The sequence below is a fragment of the Platalea leucorodia genome (assembly GCF_965183815.1).
Source record: "Platalea leucorodia genome assembly, chromosome: 10".
Classification (NCBI taxonomy): domain Eukaryota; kingdom Metazoa; phylum Chordata; class Aves; order Pelecaniformes; family Threskiornithidae; genus Platalea; species Platalea leucorodia.
The window spans coordinates 21485145-21507541 of NC_138832.1; the positions used below are offsets into that span (position 1 = coordinate 21485145).

Consider the following 22397-nt stretch of genomic DNA (forward strand, 5'->3'; position numbering starts at 1 on the left):
ATAACCTCTCTACTAAGGGAACTTCAGGGTCATGGCCTCCTAATGCAGGCATCTGAGTTAGCTGCCTCACATTAGCACTGCCAACTTGCTAGCTTTTTCTATACGAAGCTTTTCCAAAGCATACAAATGAAGGACGTACTCAATATACTTATACTAATAATGGTATTTTTTCCAGATTTTTTTCATTGAAATTAACTCTTAAATCCAGCTCTCTATACATACCGTAATGGAACAGCTGATCAGCCCGCCTCTTTTATGCACTTTCAGCAAGTCTTCAAACAGCTTCATCTGCTCAGAAATAATCTCACCATATTTGCCCTGTACCAAATCAACAGATTCTGCCACCGCTCCAGTGAAATCCACAATTGCATCTGCAGCGCTGCCTCCATCTAGGGCTTCATAAGATCCAGCCAGCCTGGAGGTAACACAGAACATTCTCAGTCACCAAGTGGATGTTAGAAGTGCTCTAATTTGGCTTCAATGTAGGTAATATATTTGTGTCTCACCAAGGAAAAAACAAAACAGAACAAACCAGCAGATTGCAGATAAACCTTTGCTGGGTTTCTAGGAATGGAGTGTAATGATCCTTAAGGCTTTGGGCTGCTGAAGTAGAGTGCCTTGCATTGTTTTATAATTCACCTCCTCCATGCAGATTAAAGGAGGAGTTTTCAATCTTTTTTACGTTCTCTACTAGCAGCAAACCTAAAACTTATGGAAAGTATGATAGAGTCGAAAGACAAAACAAACAGATGGATAGAAGGGATAGCACTGAGGACTAAAAGGACAATGAACAAGCTCATACTTTGCATAAGCTTTCTCCAATAATGCGCTCCAGAATTCATTTTTCACATTGGAATGGCAGTAGATCAACTTCCCGTCGATTGCTGGCAGCAGATCATCAACAACAACCTCTGTCCATTCTCCAAAGCACCAGAAACGGAAACGGAAAATCCCAGCATATTTCTCTGGGTTTTTAGGGTCCCATTCTTGTTCGCTAAAGTCTGGAATCACCTGAGAAACCATGCAAGGGAAAGTTCACCAAATGCACTATGTTAAGATTTATTCAGAGGGCAGACTGCCCTGGAGCAGGCACTATGCTGGTATTCAGCTTCATGAGCAGTTGACCTCAAATAGAGAAAGCAGTGAAGAAAGAGGGTGAATTTGGTACAAAGTTAAATATAGTCCCACTTCAAAGAATCTTTTAGGAAAGTAAAATTCAAATTGATCTGCAGAGAAAGACAAACAGAACCTATTGCACTCTGGCTTTGCTATCTCTCTTCTTTGGTTCTTAATGGGACTGTGGAGTGGAGAGGTCTCATAACATGAAAAATGAACTTCCAAGGCAAGGAAAGATTTGAATCCACCAAAATTCACCACTCATCAGAGGCACATTAGTCCTGGAGGAAGAAACATTGACTGATAGGCAGGGAAACAACCAAGGTTTATTAGCTTTACTTCATGCACCAAGCACATTGATCACCTACCTGCTGCCAGAGGGTCTTCCTCAGAGCCAAGCAGGAGCATGCAGCCACAAACCAGCAGTTCCCCAGGATGCCTTGGTGTAAGTCATGGGAGCTGATTCCATTCACAAACAGGTGGGGGTCTTCACAGAGGTCCTAACAAAGCAAGCCAGGGATTACTGGAGACTCTGCTCCAGAAATGATCACAGCATCCTTCCAGCTATTCCTCTCCACGCTTGTTCTGCATCACGTTCCCATTGAAGCGTGGTTTCTGTACCAGGAAGTTCAAAAGCCCTCTGGCACTGAGTATATTTGAAAGTCAGGGAATACAGGATTATTTAAGTTTTTACAAGTAGATTGTGTTGCCTTATCTAAACACCAAGATTTGCCAATTTTTTTTGCCAGAGTTCCTAGTTCTGCCCTCAGCTGAAGGTGATCTTTGAGGACTGGAATGAATTCAACATTTGGAAGACTTATTTGGCATTGGGGCAGTTAATGAACTGAAAGTAAGTGAAAAGAGAAGGAGGAAGCATTACAGGGAAAGGCTTTGACCAAAAAAAAAACCATCAAGAAAAGCAGCAGGAAATGATGCTGCTGACACCAGAACTCTCAGCCCCTCTTCTTTCATTGCCACTCCCTTGGCTGACGTGCTGGAAACCCTCCTCCACCAACAGCATGAGTTACTGCAATGACCCCTGCCACCCAGCACCAAAGAAGACAGAGAATACACGTCTGTGAAATACGCCTCTCATTCTCTGGGTCTCATCTTTCTTGTTTATCTGGCTCTTATTAGAACCGCTCGTTCCTCCTCTCCCATTGCTTTCCTGGCTCCATCTCTATTTGCATGCAGTCTCACCAAAGCATAGTTGGCTCTTTCTGTGATGTCTCCCTGCTCCTCACTAGCTTGCCCCTTGCTGTGTCTTTATAGCCTGCAGATCAAGGCACTAAAAGGAGCACCTCTAAGTATCATTGAACATGGGAAAGCCACAGGGGTACATTTTGCAAAGTATTGTATTTGTTACTGAGAAATCTTTGGTAGACGGTGTTCTACTGAACAGATACATATGTGGCCTCACAGTCCCAGAGAGAACCTCCCAAGCAACACTTCAGAAAACAGGTAATCTGACTGTCCCATAATTGATATGGAACCTACTGGTTTCAACTCAGTGATTGCTCATGACACTCTCGTGTGAATCATTGCTTTTCCTGACTGGTTGAGAGGATGGAAGAGCAGAAATTCCACTCTTTCACAGTATAAGAATAACCCTAAATTTCAACACTGTGGGAAGGAAATTACCTTATATCCAGGCATTAGAAATGCAGAATAAATAACTCCCTCTCACCTCAAAATGGCAGGAGACTCCAAATTTACTGCAGTCTTTCCAGTTTGTTATCAGCAGCAGAATAAGGAGCTATGCTCCTTATCTCATGGATTCTCACTGCCCTTTGATAATTATAGATGATGATCCCAAAGTACCACAACTGCAATCCAAGCGGGGCTGCACACCACGGGCATGTCAAAACCTCTCAGTCTTCCCTTTGATGGGACTGTGACAAATCAGTGCCAGCTTGAACTTATTTTCAGAGAAAAGAACCACCTCAGTGCTGAGCTGAAAGCCTGTTTTCCCGTGCTGGTTTAGCAGATGGCAGCCTGAAGTCAGCTCACGGTATCAAATGCATGGAGCTGCTGCTGTTTTCTTTAAGAAAATGATATTTTTGGCATGAGACCTTTCTCATTAAATAACAATTGGTAGAAATTTTAAATGCCTCTTGGGAAACAAGAGACTGATCATTATATGGCACTGTTCTTCTGTCAGCATTTCTTACATGTGTCTTCACTTAGAGAAATTTCAAAGCTTATTAACAGACCTTAATAAAATTCTGAATAACAAAATAGTGCCTACAAGGAAAATTGCACATGTGCAAGATACTAACCTGCATCATGGATGGATTCATTCAATCTGCCTGGATCCTCTGATATAGAATGGCAACAGGAACTTCAGGCTAGCACTTCAGCTGAGGTACATCAACCCAGTTGCCTGTTGCAGGAGTTGACATCAGTTGACTACTTGGCCTTCATGGTGGTAGCACACATTCCAAACCCAGCTTGGGTAGACTCAAGTTTCATATCCCATTACCATGCATCTCTGGCAATAATAATTTCTCATTTGTTTTCCCTTTCAAAATGTTATTTTGTTAGTGTAATAAACAAGGGATAAATTGTGCTTTCAGGGTTAAAATTGTCCAAACTTTTCTGTCACTAGAGGAAGCCAAAACTTTCATTGGTTCTGAAAGAAATTAAGCACTACCATGTATTACAAATATCTTCTCTTATTTGGTTGGCTTTCCTAAAAATAACCACATTAAACTGTAATTTTTTAATTGAAGAGTGTCTCACATCTCACACAGTCCTCAGAGAAAAAACAGAGAGCAGCATGTGTCAGCTGCCAAAACTTATGGGTGAGATTAGCATTTGCTGACCACTCGGGTCCAAAGCAAACATGGAACAGCAGAACTTAGAAACAGCACCTCCCTGTTACCACCACAGTCGCTAAATTCTTCAGGATGCTGCTTGATAAACCCTTTCTTATTAAACTGCCTAGGAGCCCTGGACTTCTGAGACTAAAGAACAGTGTAAGAAAATGACATTAGCTCTGTTTCTCTTGCCATTAATTACAGCCATTATAACAGCTTCTATGATGACTGTCACTGTGCGGCTCAGGTGAGATGCACAATAATACTCAGGTGCAAGCTACAGCTAATTTCAGCTGTTTGCTCTCTTCTGAGCTTTTCACTTTTCACCACTCATGTAGTATAGCAAATTCTAAGGAATACTTTTGAGATGGAATTAGCTATCTAAGCCACAATTCCCCCAACACAGTTAGAAATGTGCTATTTAAATATATTATTCTGCAGTCCTTGTGAGGATCTTTAAGTATTTTTGGTTGCCCCAAGCATGTAAAAAAAAATAAAAAAATAAAAAACAAACCACCCAACTTTTCCAATAATGGTCCCAGCAGTGATAATTTAGGATAGTTGATCAAGCCAACTACCATCAGAGGAACTACAGGGAAGAGACACTGATGCAAGATGTGGCCCAGGCATTTCAGGAGACCCGATGCTTTCTCTGCCTTGCAACCTAAGAACTTGGGTTCTGAGTTCCCCTAGAAGTACCTCCTTTGCAAACATAGTGGTTTAACCCTAATCCCTTTTCTCAGGATCAGCCTGCATCATCTGTGCTGTAAAAAACAGAAATATCTCTACACATTCAAGAAAAAGTTTAAAGGAGGATACTGGGTCCTATTATACATCATTAACATGTAATAGCCACACTATTTCTGATACAACAGCGCTAATAAAAGCAGTTGTTGTATTATTTATGCCCACAGGGAGCATTCCACTATCCAAGATGCAGAGCTCTTCCCAGTTTTCCCCTTATGCATGTGCATAATAAAATAAACACCATCTGCAGAACTATAATTAGGCTGGACAGAGTCTGAAAGTGAGGTAGGAGGTTATAGAGGCTCATGGTTCTGCTGAAAACCCTGATGCTCTTATTTTCATACCAGACTTTCATTTGCATGACAGAAGTCTATTTGTGTCACCTTGCTGCACTGCATAGGCTTGAAATATCTGACATTTAGTGTTACTCAGCCACTGATGCTATGAGAAATAAAGTGGCTCACAAACCCCTTTTTCTGATGTTAATTGGTTCATCTCTTTGTAACGGAGCAAGTAAATGAACTGGTTAACGAGCAGACTGGGAGAACACTGAGCAGTCCGGAGATGAGAAACTCAGTTAGCGTGGGATCACAGGAGATAACAGTGGGAGAGACCTTGACAGATTAGTTAGTCCCAACACTTGCCTGGTGTCCCAGTTGGCTATCCCTAACCTGTGACTGAAGCTTCTCTAACCTGCATTTAACACAGCCCACGAGGGAAAGTTCACGTGCTTCCTCCACTGGTCCGCAAAGTGCATTGCTGAGCTGTTCTACAAGGCCAAGGCTTCTGTGAATGGAGAGAACAGTCAGTTACCTTTCCTTTCTACAGCAACCCTTAATATGATCTACAAACCTCTAACAAGTCTCTCTTCTCTAGGCTTAATAACTGGTTCTTCATGTTTTGTATCACTGGTGAGGTATGGTGCCCAAATCCAGACACTATGCTCCAAATGAGGCTTTAGCAGTGCTGAGCAGAGCTCGATGCTCTTGCTTACTGAAGCTGGGGTACCATTTTTCTGTCTTCTTCACTTGAACTCCACATATTTGTGTTCAGACTGTGATCCACCCTCTGATCGTGTTCTATGGACTTGCTGCCTAGTCCTTCTTTCTCCCCAAAACCAAGCTATGAAGTCAATGCCAAAGCACTGTACTTGGTTGCATTGATGAAGTGATGCTGAATTCCATCCTATTTATTCCACACTGTTTTCCCAAGACATCAAGATAAGTTTGAATTCTCAACCCTGTCAACTGGCTTGCAATCCTATCCCAGTCTGTGTCCTACAGCATTCCCGTACATGCCTTTCTAGCCCCTCATCCAAGTCATAATGAAAATACTGAAGAGTACCAGACTAAAGGAGATTTCTGTAGGACTCCATTGATACAACGCCAGCTTGAGAGTGCTCCAAGTCATTTATTTCATCGGCTATACATCCCCATTACAGAAGTCTGAATTAATCCAAATTTTCATACTTTGGAGAGACATACCAGCTATTGCCAAAGTCTTATGAAAGTCAAACTATATCAGATCTACTGCTCCTCTCTTAGCCACAAGATCTGTCCCACTGTATGCTGGAAAGAAATCAAGCTGATATAATAGTGTATCTGACACAATACGTTCTATAATACAATCTATACCATCAGACTAACAGTCATCTGCTTAGGTCTGATAAATTGCTGTCAGGAATTTCACTGAGATACAAAAATGTTTGGACTGTAGTACAAATATGAAAGATGGCAACTTAACTTTTCTTTGCTACAACACACCTTCCTTAGGAAATTTCAAAACAATGTGAACTATGGGAGAAAGAGGGAAGGATGGGTTTTATTTGAGACCAGAAGCACCACAGAAAAGTACAGGAGATAACTGATTAACTATATGCGTTAACTTCAGGTAGCTGTGGCTACTTTGAATCTTAGAATAATTTAGCTAAAGGAAAAAGTTCCCCTTAGCTCTGAAGATGGATCTCTTGTCATAAGTATTACCAATGTCCATGAACCAAAAAATATGCAATATTGGTTATAAATAGGGAGAAAGACATTCAAAGGGTTAATTAATTAGCTATGTGTCTTCACAGACATTAACTGAAGCTGCACTGTAAAACAGTATGAGAGATCTCTGATGTCTGAGAAAAGGGAAAGATTATTTTTTAATGGATTAGGGTCTGTCAGCTGGCTCAGATATAAAAACAGAGATTCAAGGAAAGGGAAGAAGAAATAAAGCAATAATCATGTTTGCAACTAAGATTTTCAAAGGATTCAGTAGCATTTAGAGCTTACTTTCTTCAGCACCTTTTAAAGAACCCAGCCCTAACATAAAAAAATAATCTACCTTTGCTTGCACACAAGACCTACAGTGACAGGCACTTTCCTAGATTCTGTCAGACTGATCTACTTAACCCAGTACACCATTCCCTTACATTTTTTTAAAGCAGTTTGAATTATGTCAGAGCTGAGAATTCTTTCCATTTTCTTCTCTTCTCCCATCCTCGTATCATACTGAGTAAAATCCTGTAGAGAGTGAGGTCAGCGTAGGGAAGCAAGGGGAAAGGCAATTCTTCCTGAATATGGTTGCAAAAATTCGACTTTGGCTACAGCTAACTATGAACCAACCTCATTTGAAGGAAGGTAGCAAAGACAGCACTTGAGGTTGTGTAGCTGAAGAGGTAGAAGAGATTGTCTTTCCTATAATAAATCCCAGCTGTGCTGGCATGTTTATAGAAACCCTCTCCAGATCAGGCTGTTTGCCAAGGCAATTGCAGTTAGCCCTAAAAAGAAAAATAACTGAGTCCAGCTGTACTAGATACTTCAATACATGCAAAAAGCCTTTTGCAACCTTGTTATGCCTGAAAAAACCTCCACCTATGGAGTGAAAAAAGAGAGGTCTTAAGTTACAATGCCTATCTCTAACCCCTCAGAGGACAGTTCTCAGAGAAACCTCCATCAAAAGAAAACTGGGGTCAGATATGACCCTGACTGAAACAGCCTTTGCTGAGATCGGGAAGTGACTTTATCATCAGTGTTGTTACGCCATGTAAATCAACAAAAGGAAGATTTAGCCCTCAGGTTTCTGTCTGTACACCCTGAGCTCAGGATTTGTAATTCCCCTCTAAACTTCATGCCCATTGTCCAGCAACAGCAGTTCCTGAGAGCAAGATAATGCCCAATACTGCTTAAAAAAGAAACCCAGCTGTACATACAGTTGTATGAAGAAGAGTATGTCCGTTTGCTCCAGCCTTGTGTAAAAGAAAACTCGGTTATTTGGGGATTGAGAAATGCTTCTTCCCCCTCCTCCCTCTCCAATAAATCCTGTTACAAAACCAAATGCATCACAGACATTTTTATAGCGTTCTTTTTTTCCGTTTTCAGTTCGGGGCTAGTGGTGACTAATACTCAGCGAAGGCCGTGGGTTTCAGCCTTGCCCTGCCTATGGGACACGTGTATTTGGGGAGGATCTGAATCAATGTTTTGGAAGAAAAAACCCCAAACATTGGGCAGCATGGTGTGTATCTTGGCCGCCTCTAGATTTCACCTGACCCTTGGAGCGCTAGAGCTGCTCTCATCCGGAATGCTGACAGTTGCTGGAAAGGGTACGAATGATGTGCCGTAGGGCTGACCTTTTCCTGAACCTCAGTAACAAAGTGTTTACTGAAGCTCTTAAGAGTCCTCTGCTGCTTCACCCCCGAAATCACTCAAGACTATGATGAAAGACTTTCTGTTCTCCCAGGACCCTCTTAGAAATATATCATACCACCTCTTGCAGCACTATTGTAGCTTGTGATGCTTTAGATCAACGTTCTGCAGAACTGCAGCACATTCATAATACTTTGTTTTTACAGAAAAGCTGCCTTGTTTGAGGATAACATTTTTTTCTCACTGAACTTACCAGACAACAGCCTTTGTCTCCTGCCTTTTTCCCCTGGTACCTATTCCCTTCTCTAAATTCAGTACTACAATTTGTGTTACTTTTCCTCATGAGCAGCAATCAGATATGCCAATTCTTAGGACTGGATTCACCTCAGGCAACAGTGATGTTCTCTCCTCTAGGTGCCTAAACTCCCCTGTAACCAGAACACTCGTTCTTTCCAAGGGCAATTTACAGTCATTACCTTGCCACCTCTCTCATAGTGTGATAACACTGGAGAGAGGCCTACCTCTCTATTGATCATGCAAATCAAGGTAATAATTCATAATAGGCCTACACCTTTTCAACAGTTTCTGCACAAAATGTTGTCCTTTGTGTCTTTGATGAGGATCTCATCAAATAAACCCAGTAATACATATCACAAAAGCAGGCCCAGCTAGTTATAGGAAATGCATCCAAAGTAGCACAGGTTAAAACCTAGAATATAACTATTTAAGAGGTTATTTTACCTGAATTTTTAAAAAAGTATTAACTGGTAATCTGAAGTTAAAATGTCCCAAAGATTATTATTGGTGTGGCAAACACAGATGCTGAGCAGCCTTAAGCCACTTTTGGTTGGTTAATGTTACCACTTTTTCTGGAATATCTTGTTTCTTCCATGTCTCACTCATTAGCAATTCCAACCTCTACGGAACTTCATTCTCTGCTATTCCAAAGCTACTACAAGTTTGACATAATTTGGGGAGAATAATTTAACCAAAGCATCATTTTAATTGGCTAAAAATTTATATATTTCCATTTCTTGAAAAAAAGTAATTTTTTTTTTCCATCAGAAAAGACACCATTTTGGGGCCACTAACCCAAAGTTTTCTTGTGAAATTCTTTTACAAGAATTTACTGTGATTTTGAGATGTTGATGCTCCATGAAAAACAGGTAGATATAGTAGATATGTTACTTGAGGCTGGATGATATTCAACACTTACTACTGTGAGCATAGACATCAAAAGAGCTTTTGTTGGATGAGCTGCCCACCAGCAGGAATAAGGACATTACAAATCTGTTCCTTAGTATTTAATAAAATCAATCATAAATGAGTTCAAAATCATTATTAGAGATTAGAATGTGTATGAGAGCAAGGGGATACACAGAATATGGGGAAGGGCCCCAGACAAGTCAGACTCATCGCACATGAGCTATGCAGTTAGTCTGCATGTGTGCTGTAACCGCTTATTTGGGAGTGCTACTTAGCAAGCGGTAACTGCTCCAAAAGGGGTGCCAGCAGTCCAGACATCTCAGACCAAGTGGCCTTTTTTCTCCAATGGAAAGGAAAGAAATTGAGGGCATTTGCAAGAAAAATTGAATGTATAGTTTGTTTGAGAAACAGGTGATATAAGCAAGCCTAACTCTATTTCTGCAAAGAGCAACCTACCAAAGCAGTGGAAATGTCTCTGCATTAATTGCAAGTAACAGAGGGATGGCCAAGTTCGGAGACAGTCAGTTTAGAACGACTCCCCGACATCATTAATGTGGCTGAGGTCAAACAGGGGCTGTAAGTCCACTCACAGTTCATCAGACTAAAAGGCCACCCACCATTTAGCTATGTTTTTTTATTGCTTCCTCAAAACATGTTTTTCAATCAAGTTCTTGAACCAGTTTCCTAAGATGGGAAATAAAAACAATAAGAAAAGGAGGCTGGAAGACGTCACACGCAATTTTTCACAACACTGAAATATTCAGCACTGGACCAGTGTGGAACAAACAATTCCCAGGTCTGTACGCCTGACTGTTCATCTCTGGCTGGGGAGGCAGCTATTTTCTTTGCCTGATAATAAGCATCATTTTGGCTCCGTGGCCATGACCTTTCTAGGCTTGTCCAGTCTGACCTTATGCTGTGTCTCAAGGGGCTGGTAACTGATGCAGACTGAATTCTTCATCACTGCCTTTTATGAGGAAGGGAATATGCTGTTTACAAAAGAGTATTAAGTAGATTTCAGCAAAGTCACCCCTTTTTTTTTGTTCTTGTTATTACATTGTGGATGTTTTTTTGTTATTACATCAGGCATTGTGTAGCAAAAACAAAGTCAGGTCATCTAAGAAACCCTGTTTGGAGTGAAAATTCAGATTAAGCTGGAGGTGATTTGTTTTACTTGAAAGGAGATATTTCTTCCTTTGGCAATACACAGACTTAAAAGGTTAAAAAGTATAAGTCTAAACCACAACATTAAAGAGCATAAACCTCTTTAGCAACAAGTTCCTCCTTTCCCCATCCCTTTTCCAGCAGGGTTTGGTTTCAGCCTAGATTCCAGTATCTACTAATTGTGGCATTTATCTCGGACACTTTCCTGAAGATAAAAATCCTTTACCCTCTTCTCCCAGTCTCCTCATCTTTTTCAGAGAGCATCCTGAGGTATTTTCCCCCACTTATTTGCTTAAAGCAAAAAAATTTTAATGCCTGAGATAACAGTGCATGGAGTAGCCATTGTAACTTTCCAGATACACTTTTGGAATTGTGATATATGCCACACCATTCTGGACAAGATATTTATTTGCTTCATAACATAAAAAGCTGAACTGTAAACTTGTGTATAAAATCCTGACCGTGAGACACAAGCTTCTTAAACTATTAGATGACTTGACATATATCAAATTCTGGATTTTGAATTTTTTTTTTTTTTTTTTAAATAGAAATTTTGTACTAGCCAGCACAATTTTTCTGAGCCTGCATAAGTCAGAGTCAATGGAGTCTCTCAGTTCCAACAGGACATGGATCACACTTTTAAATCCTACTCTGGACATCCTTTCTAGCAAAGATCAGCCCAAGATCATGTAAAACAGAGAGTATTTGTCTTTTAGTAACATGGAGATATGCCCAATACCTTGCAGAGAACCATAGTGCTTTCATGCCATCAGAACTTTATCAGATCACTCATCTACAAGCTCTAGAAAAAAGCCTTCCCATCAGGCTGTTCCTTGAGCCTTCTGGTACAGCTCACTCCTTCCGTTCATTGCCCAGACTGGGTGTGAGCTGCAGCCAGGAGAGGGACACCAGCATCTAGTGCAGTCCAGGTGCTAGCAAATGTCAGGGCAGCGAAGTGTTACGAAGTGAGGATAAACACCAGCGCCCATCAGAGTGGTCAGAGAGGTCACCGATGTTGCCAACTGCAGCCAAAGGGAGCAATACCTGGCTACCTGGGATATGGAGAAGGCTGAAGTACTCAACGACTTTTTTGCCTCAGTCTTCACAGGCAAGTGCTCAAGCCACACATCCCAAGTTGCAGAAGGCAAACGCAGGGACTGGGACCTGTTGGAGCGAGTCCAGAGGAGGGCCACAAAAATGCTCAGAGGGCTGGAGCACCCCTCCTGTGAGGACAGGCTGAGAGAGTTGGGGTTGTTCAGCCTGGAAAAGAGAAAGGCTCCAGGGAGACCTTCTAGCAGCCTTCCAGTACCTGAAGGGGGCCTACAAGAAAGCTGGAGAGGGGCTTTTTACAAGGTCATGTAGTGATAGCACAAGGGGTAATGGCTACGAACTGAAAGAGGGTAGATTTAGATTAGATATAAGGAAGAAATTCTTCCCTATGAGGGTGGTGAGGCACTGGAACAGGTTGCCCAGAGAAGCTGTGGATGCCCCATCCCTGGAAGTGTCCAAGGCCAGGTTGGATGGGGCTTTGAGCAACCTGATGTAGTGGAAGGTGTCCCTGCCCATGGCAGGGGGGTTGGAACCAGATGATATTTAAGGTCCCTTCCAACCCCAACCATTCTATGATTCTATAAATACAGAAAATATTGCTAAGGAACAAAACAAATTGATCAATGGAGAGAGAGAGAACCCAAAATATGTGAGGCCTGTTAGACAGTCTGAACAACCAACCACCTTCCCATCTTAAGGAGTCTCACTGCTTGCCTAAGAGTTCAAATTCTGAGCTATAAAAAATGTTGCATCAAAAATGACACGGCAGCATTTTTTTTACTTCTGAATGCTAAAAGCACTTTTATAACAGCCAAATCAGCAGATCATCTCTCATAAATTCACAGAAACTACCAGAAAGAATTTTATTTACACATCTTGAAAATAAACAGCAGCTTCTATTTCTAAAACATCTTTTAAAACCTTATCTTGGAAAGATGTTCATTTACCAATAAAGTTATCAGCACATGAGATAAGCTTCTTCAGTTTTGAGTGGTGAAACTGAAAAACTCACAACAGTGATTTCCAAAGTCAGATACTTAAGCAAAGTCACAGTTGTCATACCTGCCAGGCAATCAAGCACATGGTTTTCCCTCCATATAGGTTAGCTCTTATTTTGCCTAGGACAGATTGCTGTTTGAGGAGTGAAATGAATAAACCATTTTTGGATAAGCCCCTTTCCTTCTAATTATGTCAAAACTTCAGGAAGGTTTTGAAATTCAAGGAACCATTAGGTGCTAAAGGATAACCTTTTAAAGGGTAATTGTGTGACTAATATGCCATCTCTGCAGCTGATCTGATGACGCCAAAGGATGGCCAGTATTGCCACTACACCCATGAATTCACTTTAATGCACACTTTAACCAGGCACCCTCCTTTCTAGTTCTGCCTCTTTCGTTATGTTCTCACATTTGCTTTTCTTCCCCACATTCTGTTATCATCAACTCAACACATTTCAGAAAGAATCAATAAGAAAACTATTTCCATATTTCATGGATCTGCTTTCTGCTATCTCCCCCTCATGTGGACACTCTGATATCTAACACAGGATAAGCCTTTTCCCAGGGTATCCTACTCCCACTCAACTACATGTTTTCATGGCACGTGTAGTTTCAACCAACACATCTACCCATTTACCAAACTGGGTTGAAACTGGTCAATAGTAAAGCATTGTCGGGGGAAGAGGGGAACAGACAGACACAGATTTGGAGACAATGTAACTATAGTTGTGCTTCCTCTGGGGGAGAAAAAGGCCAAAAGGAACAAAGAGCCCGATGGCAAGTTGCTAACTGCTCAATGTACTCCATTGACACTAGTCAAGTCTTGCAGATCACAGAGCATCCCCTAAATATGACCAAAATTACTTGGCTACTTAATGTCAAGGCTGGAGATACCCTTTCCTCCCGCCTCGTTCAGTCTGGGAGGTACCTCTACTTACTTTGATGTCAAATGCAAGTGACTCCAACCTCATGATCACTGTCAAGGTTTTCCCTATCCTAATCCAGGATTTTCTTCTGTTTCAACCCAAAACAAAGCCTAGAGCAGATTAAGTCAGACAGATATATGGACAAAAGCCTTTGGCTCCTTGGGAGGAGTCAGCCTGCCAGCATACAGTCAGAATGTTTACTCGGTCATGATTTTATCCCAGTTGAAACGCAGTCAGTTTCATCTCTGTGTTTAAATTGTTTGGACACTTAAGAGACCTCTTGCTTGGAAAGACATAATGAGAAACTTCTTTTGTTATTTCTATCATGCTGTTTCTTTACATAGTATTTTCACTGCATTTATCAAGCTTATTTTTGGTTTTCCCAATGTGATCTAGACACACTGATTTGAGTTCACTACTTCATTTCAGACAAATTCCTTTGTTAAACACTAACATTACCTCTGCCTGATGCCAGCCTAAGACAAAGATGTTATTCAACTGTCAGAAAACAGAGAAAGCCAATAAGGCAAACAGAAGACCCAGAATCATTTTATCACAAAATTCACTGCTAACAGACCTGCATCTTCATCAGTTCAAATAAAGTTAGTACAAAGATTACGGCGTGTATCAGAATGGATGGTAGTTCATTAAGGATCACATGGGATTCCTTATCTTCAAGAAGAGGATCATATACATATATAAGGAAAAACAGGCTCTGTAGAACTGTCTATTTAGAAAATCACCAAATTAGCAGGAATCGAACAAAGGTCAGTGACGGCAAACAGATGAGTCAGTGCCATCACTCAGAAATTACCCTCCTGATTTACCAGTTTAGAAATCCTGGCAATCCCAATAAGCTCCCACTTATCTTTTGCAAGGACTACTACCAGCCATAGGAATATTCACAGTGGCCAGCCTCACAACAGTTTTCCAGGCAGCACAAGCTGTTTGATTTGCAGTTATCGATTTGAAGTTACATTCTGGGTAAAACAGAAGGGATCCAGACCTCCCGTTCCTATTACAATGTGTTCAAAGCACCATAAAATTTCCTTTAAAGATGGAGATTCTCTATGAACATTTAGGGATTGCTGTGAGAACGTCAAGCCCCTCATCATCTGAGAAGACAGAAACCTCCCAAGGTCTTCCATTGTGAGAAACGGTCTGCTTGTCTCCCAGGAAGAGAAGTTCGAGAGGTGTTGATAACTCAAACATGAGCTCAACTAGACAGCACATCCCAGCTAGTCTTAGAGCACAGTGCTCCACCTCTAAGTGGTGGAGAACCACTCCAGTTCCAGCACTGCTCCCCTTCTGCCAGGTTTGATTTCTTTATGATGTACCAGGAAAACCATCTCAGCCAGCTGGAACTCTAAACCCCATCAGGGACACTGAAATCATTCTGGCTCATTTGTGTCTCCAGTAACCTTTCTGCTAGTGCTCAACACACAGACCACTTCCAAGAGAAAATCATGAGTCACCTTTTAACCCCACCCTCACCCTACCAAGCACCATTAATTATTTTATTCAGTCAGGGTCTAATAGTCAAAGTGAAGTTAGCAGAAAACCTAAGGAAATAAATCTTAACTCCCAAAGGCAAGGAAAAGGGCCTGTTTCTAATAATGCTGAGGTTTGCCAATGTTGCTTTTTTCTTGTCTTACAATTTAAGTATTTACAGTGCAGCCATTATGTTCACTAGAGGGGATTTTTATTTTTAATTTTTTGCAGATTTTGAAATGTCTGCAGAAGTAACTTAGCGTGGTGTCCCTGTCTCTTCCAAGCACACCATCCCCCTTAGTGTCTATAGTTTTCACTCTATTCAAACGTAGAGATGCAGGCCAGATTCTCAGCTGTAAATCATCATCACTTTAGCTAAGCCAAGGGAGTGATGTTGCTTTATACAAGCAGAGGTGCAAGGCCCCTAGATCCACTTCTCTCCATAAACAGATACTGCTTTGGTTTTGCTCACGAGAGATTCATCATGCTTTTAGGAACAGAGAAAGCCCATTAAGACCAGGAATGAGAAATGCCATGGTTGGATTACATTTTAAATGTTTGGATTAAATTTGAATTATTCCTCTTACAGTCCAGACATTTGTTGTTTTACTAATTAGATCATGTGCCCAAATGTGAAAGCAGCTTTTAGACAACTATCACTTCTGAGAACTTTCATTTGTGGAGAGCAGAGTCAATGAGTGAGAGAGAAGGGAGGAAAGGCCACAGAATGGTACTAGATTCACATCTCCATTTTGGGAGGAAAACTAGATGTCCAAGGCTTAAATGCCCTTTATCTGAAGGGAGGAGAAAACAGACAACAGTGATCATGCACAAAAGCTACAATAAGATGAGCTCTTGCACAAAGTCTTTGCAAATGGATCCAATTATCTGTAGGGTTATCCTAGTGACCAAGGGAGAGCAAAGCCCTGCATTCACGTTCTTCATCGGTCCCACAAGTACTTGTACCTATGGTAAAGCTGAAGCAGCAATAAAACTTTAAACTTGCAGACCCAGAGCTCAGCCCACAGCTGGATCATTGCTAAATAAGATTTAATTTTTTGCTCACCATCACAGGACTGAAGATTTGATACAGTCTTAGGAAAAAAAGATATTTTGACTATTTATTCACTGTATCAGACTAGAAAATACTGTCTGCAGGCAAAAAACAGACCTCAATGTGCTTTATACAGCATAGACACTCTATCAGACAGGCCCAGTCCTGAAGGCCTTTTTAGATAATGAGGCCAGTTCTGCGCTTTTCCAGGGCCAGTTTTCCACTCAAAATGTTGCAGCCAATCAAATAAGCATCTGCATAAAGCTGTATGTTTCATTATTTCTGGTGAAACAGATAGATATAGGAGTTAGGGAGCGAATTTTTGAGGATTTTGTGAGCCTCTAAAGAGGCTAAACGTATTCCACATTTGAGGACTGAAGATAAGAAGTAGGGCCTGCCTTCCCAGCTCAAAGAGCACGTATAGATGTACGTATATATATATATGTGTGTATTATATAAATATATGCATGTGGATGACTGCACACACATGAGATCAATTGGCCTCAGCATGAGAAGACTGAGATGAAAGAGGACCATATGGACACTCATTATCCAACCCAACAAGGGAGTCCCAGACCCCGTACTAACTGCACGCTCATTAGACTCTGCACTGAAATCCCCCATGGCCCAACTCTCCTCCCCCTGATCACAGAATGGCTGAGGTTGGAAGGGACCTCTGGAAGTCACCTTGTCCAACGCCCCTCCTCAGGCAGGGTCACCTAGAGCAGGCGGCCCAGGACATTGCTCAGATGACTTCTGAATATCTCCAAGGACAGAGGTTCCATTTCCTGATGCACATGAGTTGGTCAAGATGGGTTCTGACATCTGCAACACTGGCCAAAGTTCAGATCCTGACTCCTACACTATGACATGTTTCAGCTAATTGAGCTTGAAGCTCAACTATCCAAAGGCAAAATTCTACCCCATGCATAAAAACTGGAAGATAACATCCGCTCTTAACAAAGACAGTGTATTCTCCTGAGAAAGAACATTTTATTTCCTACAAACTTGAAAAGATGCAAATTCAAAATATTTTAGCCTTTATGATTAAGTTAGAAACAATGCCACATACCGGCAAGACAGCAGTTCTAAAAGGTTCTTTCAGCTGTGAAGGATTTTTAAAAGCTTCTTTTTAGCCAGGAAAACATACAACTTTATTTAATTGTTAAACAGAATTAATCTTGAAGGAAACGTACATTTAAATCACAGGGAAACAGCATGAAATTCAAATAAATTATTTTGCAACTGTAAGACATAATGGTTTACAAAACCTCACATTCTAGGACTTTACTCATCCCAAACACCCTTTTAAATATGGAAATAAAATGAGAAAAGCATAAAGCTATTAACATACAAAGAGCATTTTTTGGATGTGGATGCTTTCCACTCTTGGGAAAGAGTGTTGACAACAGTACCTTAATTTCCTTTGCAACCGTGGCATATTCGGGCTATAATTTTTCCTTCAGATAAGTCAGACATTTAATTCTTTAGGAAGACTAAATCAATGAACTAACAATTACTGCAAGAAGACTTATGCTAGCTAAGGATGTGATCCTTGGGCTTTTTGTTTTACAGGCTCAAAGTAAATTTTACCATGTCATTCTTGCCATCATCACATTGCCTCAGGAAAAATAGAAGCTGACTCTCTGAGAAACCCATTTTCATCTAATGACGATTGAACCAACTAAATAAAACCTGACATTTTAAACTTTAAAGAAACATTCAGAACCTTGGAATTGTACTGTTTATGTTCTAGAAATTATATTGAGGTCGTTTAGTATTTTTTCTTTAGAGGAAACAACCGCAACAACAGAAGAAAGCCTCCATCCAATCTGAAGGAGGGAAATATAAACTGGAAAAACTGCCAAGAGAGAAGATAACAAAATACTGGCATCTGGAGAGCTGTCTGCTTGGCAAGCATGCATGTCATTTACAAATGTTTGCTCATAATTATATCCCTGGAAGACTTGGGCAAATAATACTGCTGAGAGAGATGCCACTTTCAAAACACTGCCTCTCCATCATATTTCAATAAATGCAACGCTCACTGAAGGGTGAGTGTATCTGAGGATGTCACCACAAAGGAGAGGAACCTTTGCAGCCTCACACTGCCCGCGTACCTGGAAGACAAGGGGGCGGAAGGATGCAGCTGCATATTAGGACATGCACTGAACTCCCAGCTCTTCAGCAAGCTTTCTGGAGGAGGGAGGGCAGGGATACTGGCAAGGTGCCACGGTGTTTTTTGCTTCCTGTCATGACGCAGCCAACGCAGAAGGGCACAACTAAGAACAAAGAATTTTCTGAAGTGACACCAGAAACGCGATTGAGCCATCAGGTTCCCGTCATATAGGGTCGGCTCAGTCACCAGACTGTAATGGAGAGGTTAGACATGGGGTATTTGCTGACGGCTGAAGGCATTCTAGTTCCTTGCTCATCTCTTTTTCTGGGTAAGCTCCATCTTAACAAAATTTTCCAGGCAAAATAAAAATAAAATTACGGAATTAACAAAATAAGGGTGAGCAACAGCTCTATTCTGGGAACATTTTGGCAATTCCAGAAGAAACATGTCACAACTTCCCCAAATGAAAACATTAGGGACAAAATATTCTGGGAGGAATGGTTTATCCAGTCAGAAAGCAAGATGGAAACACGCCAAACAATGTTTTCACAATGCCTCCCATACTCAGCCCATCGGGGGACAGGCAAGGTGATAACCCAGACCACAGCGAAAATCCCAAAGCTTTGAAAGGGGCCAGGGTTTCACCCCAAAACCCACGTTATTAATATTGAGGTGCACCACCTTATATCGCTGATGGGAATGAGTGTGAATTAAACTAACTTCATGAATTGCTACTGTTTAGAAAAGGATGCTTTCTAAAATAATATCCTTAGGATGATAAAACTCTGGTTTAGTCCCAGTAGCACTTCTTAAATTAAACACCCATCTCAAAAAGTGAGGACCTTCCCTCCCAAGTTCTGGAGCACTAAGTTCTCCCATGTTTTCATTTTTCAAATTTCTTATCACCCAGAAGCACAATCAAGGTCTCTTCAGGGCTAAACATGCTGCCAGAGTCAGGTGTCACCGGTCTGCCGCGGAAAGGTGAGGAGAAACACAAAAACCTAGAACAAAGAGTTCCTGTTCCTATTTCTGATGAACCTTCTCAAACACAGAAACAGAGCCTATCTGAATGAAATACCATAAAGTTATCAAGGCTTCTTATTGGTAGCATGGCTGAGCCACAGCGTGCTGAACTCCCCAGTACACCTCAGCCTTGACCTGAGCTGCAGATTCCGGTCTAGGAAAATGGGACACGGACAAGGGTCACACAGCTGTACCTACCCCTCCGAGACTTGAATCCCAGCCACTGCCAGCAATAACTGCCAGAACAGATTAAGGCAGTTAAGAGATCCCTACTTGTTTGTTTGGCTATGTGAGAGGAGTCCTCAGGGCACCGCACACAGCTCTGCTCGCTTCCTCAGTACAGGAACAAAACATTTGGGAAAGAAAGCACTTAACAACACATCTGCAACAGCCCTTTGCATTTGGTGATTGCTCTGTCCAGTAACTTCTACATGCTTCTTGGATCCATCTTCTAGAAAAGCAGATGGCTGTACTGCCCATCTGGAATATTACTATTTTCCCATCACTACTCTTAGCACATGTAAATACTGACTCAATGAGAAAAAACATTTTTAAATCCCCCTTATAAAGCTAACACTACTCAAATTTTATAGCACAGATTCTGGGTCTCTGACTGCCTTCAAAATGCCACAGATTTGCCGTGGTGTGACCACGCAAGTCCAAAGCACTGCTTCATCCTTCTTCCCACTGCACCATTCTGCTTCCCAAGTCCCTGTCAGATGTCCATGTACATACATCCATGTACGTACATCCATGCCTGCCTGTTCTGAGTGGGGACCTGTGAGCGTGAAGCACTCGCAGTTATTGATAGTCACTGGGACCAGACACAAAGCTTCATCACATAGGCTCCATATTTATATTAGAAATTGAGCTGGTGTTGTCACAAGTGGAAATCCTATTGCAAGTGAACCAAGATTTCAGGTTGCTGTAGGTTTATATTGGTGAAATTTATAGTTGTATATGAAGTTTATATTGCTTCACCTTTAAAATTCTCTCTCTAGCAAAGTGCAATCAAATACAAAATGATTGCTGTTAACAGGATTCTTGCAGGGTTCAATGCACAGCAAACTTCCAGAGACAAGCCTGTTAATTATTACTTTGATGTTTTGGTGACAGAGGTTACTTTAGAATAATAACAGACCAAACCTGCAGACAAAGTCAACACACATTTTCTAACCCAAACCTCTAACAATAAACTCCAATTAGAGTGCTGGAAGATGAGGCAGGACTTGCAGCAGAGCACGTCACAGCCACTGTGACAGGATCAGTGTCATGTTAAACACGAACTAGCACAGTGGCCACAGCCTGGGCACTTCGACCTGGCGCAGTTTCCCATCCAGACTACTCCCTGTTTACTGTGATCAACATAATGTGCCCTCAAGTGCTTGAGGAGGGATATTTTGTGGCAGCTGTCTCTTCTACTCTGGCAATAAAGGCCCTTCCCTTTGCTCTACAGGAGTTGACTCCATAAGAGATTAGCTAAAAAGAACAGATGAATAATAATTTTAATTTTAAACACAGGAGACTAAATTGTGTGCCGTTCGGTACCTCCTTTGGAGTCTCCCTGTTTCCACAGGCTGCTTTCAGATGTTATCAGTTGTGAAACACACAAGCACACCCCCCCAAAACCCCACCTTTACCATTTCTCGGCCAAGTAAGGGCAATGGACTGTATGAAACACTCTTCATCTGCCAGGGTGCTGCTAAAGGGTATCACACTGGTTCTGGTCTTTCCTTCTGCTCTTAACTCACTTTGGCCACCAGCTCCATCTGCCCAATTCCTGAGGCAGCAGGACACAGCCCATCCCAGAGACAGAAGCAACAGCATCTTGATGCAAGTCATGAACACCCAGTCTGAGCACTCTTCGGCCTGAAGAAGATGACACTCATTTGGTCCTTTACCTCCTTCCTCCTCAGAGAAGCACCCCTTTCCCTCAAACTCAAAGCAAATCACCATAAGAAGAGCTAGAAACACACACATACACACATGCACGCTCTGGTACCCTCACCCCATCAGAGCTATTTATTGTGCAAGGCAATTATACTGATCAAGTCCTAAAAATAGGTCCTGAAGCACAGAGACTAGAAGAAAAGGGCTGGAAAAGCCCAGCACGACCCTCCTCAATGTCTGGATCATCAGCTACACCACCACAAACAGCAGCATTTTGGACGATTTGCCGGGACAGTTTGCTTCCTTTATTTCTACAAGTAACATGAGCAAAGAAATGTCATACGAGGAGGAAGGCAGAAGAGCAGCGATAGAGAGCAGACAGGGAGAGAAGGAACACGTGAAGGTGAGTTCCCTTGCAAAGGGAGAAGTAATTTGCTTTTCAGAACATGTTCAGTCGAAAAAAATGCCTCAAAACCTTAGGAGAAAATAATAATGGGAGAAAGAAAGAAACAAAACAAAGCCCACGATGTTTTCAGGGAATTACTTGGCCGAACACCATCAGAACATGCCGTTCCAAGTACCTTAGAAGATCAGCAGGGGAAGTCCCTTTATAGCTGAAAAATGTTTCCTTGCCTCCAAGAAAAAATTTCAAGAAACATTTCATTTTTATTAGTGTGTTTGTGGGGAAGTTGCAACATTAAAAAAAAAATTAAAATTGCTTCAACTGAATATTCCCCCTAAAAAAAACTCTATTCCCCTCCTCTTTTTTTTTTTTTTTTTGAAAAGTGTTTGCTCCTCAGAAAGACCAATTACTTGGAACAGCCAGAGTTATTATTAATTTTAAAATTATTACAGGATCATATTAGTGTAGCAGTAATAATGACAATGTTATTCTATTATGAACCTCTATATGAGAACTTATGTTCCTGGTTGCTAGAACAAGAACTCCAGTTCCAATGGATTCCAGTTACTTTTTTGATCTCTGTAGATCAGTACATAATACATGTATTTAAGTTATTAGCACTGCTGTTTAGGTTTATCACTGTATTTAGGTTATTGTCACTGTTACCATTGACAATATAAGAGGACAAGAAAGTGAATTATAAAGTAATAACTCACTTTTTTCTTCACTCATGCAAGAAACAGTCTATATTATTCTACAACA

At 41.3% G+C, this 22397-nt stretch overlaps 1 protein-coding gene across 1 annotated transcript in view; it reads right to left on the minus strand.

The window, feature by feature from the left end:
• CAPN6 (calpain 6) overlaps positions 1 to 22397 on the minus strand; it is a 57777-nt gene that overhangs the window by 22977 nt on the left and 12403 nt on the right. The window contains exons 3-5 of the mRNA XM_082322875.1: positions 1485 to 1616; positions 803 to 1011; positions 223 to 415 (exon numbers count right to left, since the gene is read on the minus strand). Coding sequence (XP_082179001.1) covers positions 223 to 415; positions 803 to 1011; positions 1485 to 1616 — 534 coding nt within the window. The remainder of the gene's footprint in view (positions 1 to 222; positions 416 to 802; positions 1012 to 1484; positions 1617 to 22397) is intronic.